General features: G+C 54.3%; 1 protein-coding gene across 1 annotated transcript; it reads left to right on the forward strand.

Moving 5' to 3' along the window:
- The first annotated feature begins 341 nt into the window (after window positions 1-341).
- On the forward strand, window positions 342-1,538 carry LOC129602398 (histone-lysine N-methyltransferase SETD1B-like). The gene has a single exon (XM_055501406.1). The coding sequence runs from the start codon at window positions 342-344 to the stop codon at window positions 1,536-1,538; it is 1,197 nt and encodes a 398-aa protein (XP_055357381.1).
- Window positions 1,539-3,865: the final 2,327 nt, after the last annotated feature.

Raw genomic sequence — 3,865 nt, forward strand, 5'->3', positions numbered from 1 at the left:
GATCCTGGACCGGAGGCCACACACATTTAGGTCCCAGCAGATCACTATGTACGATTAACCGTGGCAGCCGCGAGGGCGATGAGACGCGCAACAGGACGAGACATGTACCAATGCCTCGTCTGCGTCCTCCGGTCCCGTATGAAATACAAGGAAGAATATCAAGGCCTACCGCCGGCGGACCGTTTACTAACGGCACCCTTTATGCGGCGGATGGTATCTCGAATTCTGGACATGGGACTTCTGGTCCGCACATACCGTGATTGGACCAGCATGATGGAACTACATGTGGCCCATCGGCCAGCAGGACTCTCCCGTACCAGGGACTTTCCTTTCCATCAGATATGCAGGACCATCGCTTACCGCATAACCCAAGAGGATCCAATTTAACCGACATCGCCAGGACACTCAACGCTCTCTATTACCTTGGACAGGAGAACCTGGATAAACTCACAACCAGATTAGCTGATGAGCTAATTGCGCTGGTCAGGGAAAGAACCCTGGAAACGACCAACGCACATAGGGCGGAACCAATTCGCTTCACCATTCCGGGATTTATCCCACAGAAGACCCAACGGTCTCTGTATGTGTCACACGACGTTGACACAAAATGGGATCCGGACAGAAAGAAAGCGGTTGGACCGCCCAAGGACAAGCTGACCGGCAGAGCCAAGGAGGCTTACTTAAGCTCCCAAGAGGCCAAACTGCCTGGTCGAAAGAACTTGCCAGTTGAAAAGCCCACTCGACCATCAGTCACAAGGAGAGAAAGGGCTGCAAGGCAAGAAGCTGCAGAAGAAATGCGCGCGGCCGGAATCCGACCCGTGCTAAGGGACACTGTGTCACTGCCTAACGCAGCTGGCCAGTCCAGACCTCCTTCACCGACTCCATCAGCCACATCAATTAAGAGTCGAAAGACCACGGCCACAAAGGCCACGGCTGTAAAGAGGAGCGGGAGGAAAGGCCCGCCACCACCGGGCCGAGATGTATCAGACTCCGAGGACTCCGAACCGGAGGACTCGGAGGAGGAACAACAAGAAGAGCCGAACCTGGACCAAACTATGGAATCCCAAAAGTCCGACTCCGATAACGATGATGACCAGAGCCCCGGTAAACTGACCATGAATGTCCCACCGGACCATGACATGGAAATCCCACCTGGTGATGAAAATCAGCCACCTAACGGTGACCAGGACATGGAGTACCAGGGTGGCGCAGGAGGCGCTAGTCAGGACCAGAGTGGCGCAGAAGGCGCCGATCGTGAAAGTCAGGCCAGCGTAGAAGACGCTGAGCCAAGTGGAAGCGGTGCACGGCCCGAACGGGAAAGAGTGCGAGACTCCATCTCACCAGAATCAGATGCCGGTGAGATTCAGTGGACTTTACCCGACCCATGCCCGGCCAAACCGCGCATTGATTATGTGCCGCCACCGAGAACCACAGTGGCGAGGAAATGGCCCGGCGGAGATCCTTCAAAGAAGCCAAAGATCTCCAATACGGACGAGACGTGGGCATACATCAAGGCAGTCTTAAAGGCGTTGTCCTAAACGGGTACAACCCTTGCTACAGGAGGCTTGGTCTTTTAACTTATCCAGAAATGGAATGGCCCACCAGTCACCAAGTCCAAGGTGATGAAATACATCCGAATGGCCTACGAAGAAGGAGCCATCCTTCGGACCCATCTGCCCAACATGCAGATGTTTTACACATTCCCACCGGAAAGACGTGACGATGCGCCTCAAGGCTACTGGGAATGACGGAACGCCATCTTGGCGGTACTGACCACAACGCAACATCCGTTGGGCTTGACAAGAGGCGAGATGGCCAATCAACTCCTTGGACGATACGACGTACAATACTCGACGTACGATCCTCAGCTAAGTGACGGGAATGAATATCCCCCTAGTCGCCCCAACGGGTTGTACTACCTCAGCGAGGACGTGCGATACATTGTCAAAAAGATGTTGCGCGAAGGGTGGCTTGAGCAAACTGTTGACGAGCCAGAGGCCCAGCAGCGGTACCGGATGAAGAATAATAAACCGGACCGCTATGGCCCTCGTCCCACCGGACCCGCCTCATTGGCCTCAACCAAGTCCAAGAAGAAGCGGCGTACATACCATCAGTGACCTAGTCGTAGAATTCGCATAGGGTCTAGGGGGTGATCCCGATATAATTCATTGGGCAAGAAAAGCCTAGTTAACAAATAACGTGTAAAATCATAGGGACGTTAAATCATAGGGCGTAATTATCATAGGGACCTGTCCTAGAAGTGGACTTAACCTTATTCTGCAAGTTTCATTTCTGTTACCACAGAGAATGGGACTTACACCACAGCAGAAGTATGAGCCGCGATGTTCGGACTGCAGTCGCAATACCGGAGACCAGACAGACCGCCGGGCAACTCCCCACGGAAACTGTTCCCCTGCGCATACCACTTGCGGCCGGGCTTCAGAAATGAAACTGACAGAGCCTACTGTTTCTACTTAGAAGTGGTTAGAGGCAACTTTGACGCCTACTGTCATTTGACCAGCCATGACGGACGCAACCTGTTCCCCTTACTGAGGGACCAAGAGCAGTTAGAGATCTAGTATCTTTATGCAACGCAGCGGCGCCCGACAACCCGGCTGGAGCAGCACCGGAACTCAGATTCCTCCACTCAGCCAATCGGCTCGAGACTTGAAGAAGGTATGGGACCGGGAACGTCGATCCCGCAACTCGGGTTCTGACCAGTCCTCAGGGCGAGGCCTAACGGCCGCCCCAAGAGTTTCACATCAGCCACATCAGCAGCGACCATAGTCAGGCTCTCAGTCCTACGGATATGAGATGCCCACACCGACGACATACACCCAGATCCTGGAAAACATCAACAAAGCCATGGTTGACCAGGTGGCCAAGCAGCTGATGGAAGGTGGACTGTTGGACGTCCTGAAAGGACAGTATCCGCCAAGGCGTACTGAACAGCATGTGCCAGTGGCACCGCTACCGCGGAACCCAGACGACTTACGTCACCAGATCCAGAGTCGCAACCAGGACCAAACTGGCCGCCAAAGCCGTAGTTAGCCCGAAGAGCGCCAACACCAAACGCGCACATCACCCGGAAAGCGGAGCGAGGCAGAGTCCAGCCTGGTTGTCGCTCAGTCCACCAAGCGACCCGAACGAAGTGTCAGTTCGGTGGCCCATAACATCAGCATCCAGATACCAGTGGAGACTGAGGCCGCACTGCCAGCGTTGAACCTACCGGCCAAACCCGAACCAACTGGCAGCGCCACGGACTTCGACCCATATAAACATGCTGAGGACCAGGGCATCAATATCCGGCCACTTCCCAATCGGGTGGTGACGGATTACATTATGGGCGCCATCCCATACCCCAGGGACAAATGGGCCCAAGTTAACGCCATTGTCCAGAACCTGCAAACCTTCGTCATCCGATCCGGACCCGAAATGCAAATGCAGAAAAAGAAATGGCCCTGTACTTTTAGCATGGCGGAACATATCGATAACCGTGAGGGCTATCCAATGGTCCGTGACAATGCTCTATCGAGCATCACGGACGTGAACTTACTTGGACAGCCCATTACCAGACCGGACCGGAATGACTTGTGCCAACTGCACATATAGAACGACCAACTTGACGTCGTCAAATACCTGGCCCAGTTCGTCCTACCGGACGCGAACGCCAGTTTCATAATCGCAGCATCAAGGGCCGCCATGGAAATCTCATGCAAACCGGCCGACCATAAGGATGTCCCGGGAACGCACGCTTACTCGTACAACGGCACGATGATACGCATCTTTGCCGCCAGACTTGGACATCTACGGTGCCACTGGGAACTTGAAGTTGCCTACCGGCAGGGGAAGATCATTCCTCGAT

The sequence above is a fragment of the Paramacrobiotus metropolitanus genome, unplaced genomic scaffold (assembly GCF_019649055.1).
Source record: "Paramacrobiotus metropolitanus isolate TYO unplaced genomic scaffold, Prichtersi_v1.0 Parri_scaffold0000439, whole genome shotgun sequence".
NCBI lineage: Eukaryota > Metazoa > Tardigrada > Eutardigrada > Parachela > Macrobiotidae > Paramacrobiotus > Paramacrobiotus metropolitanus.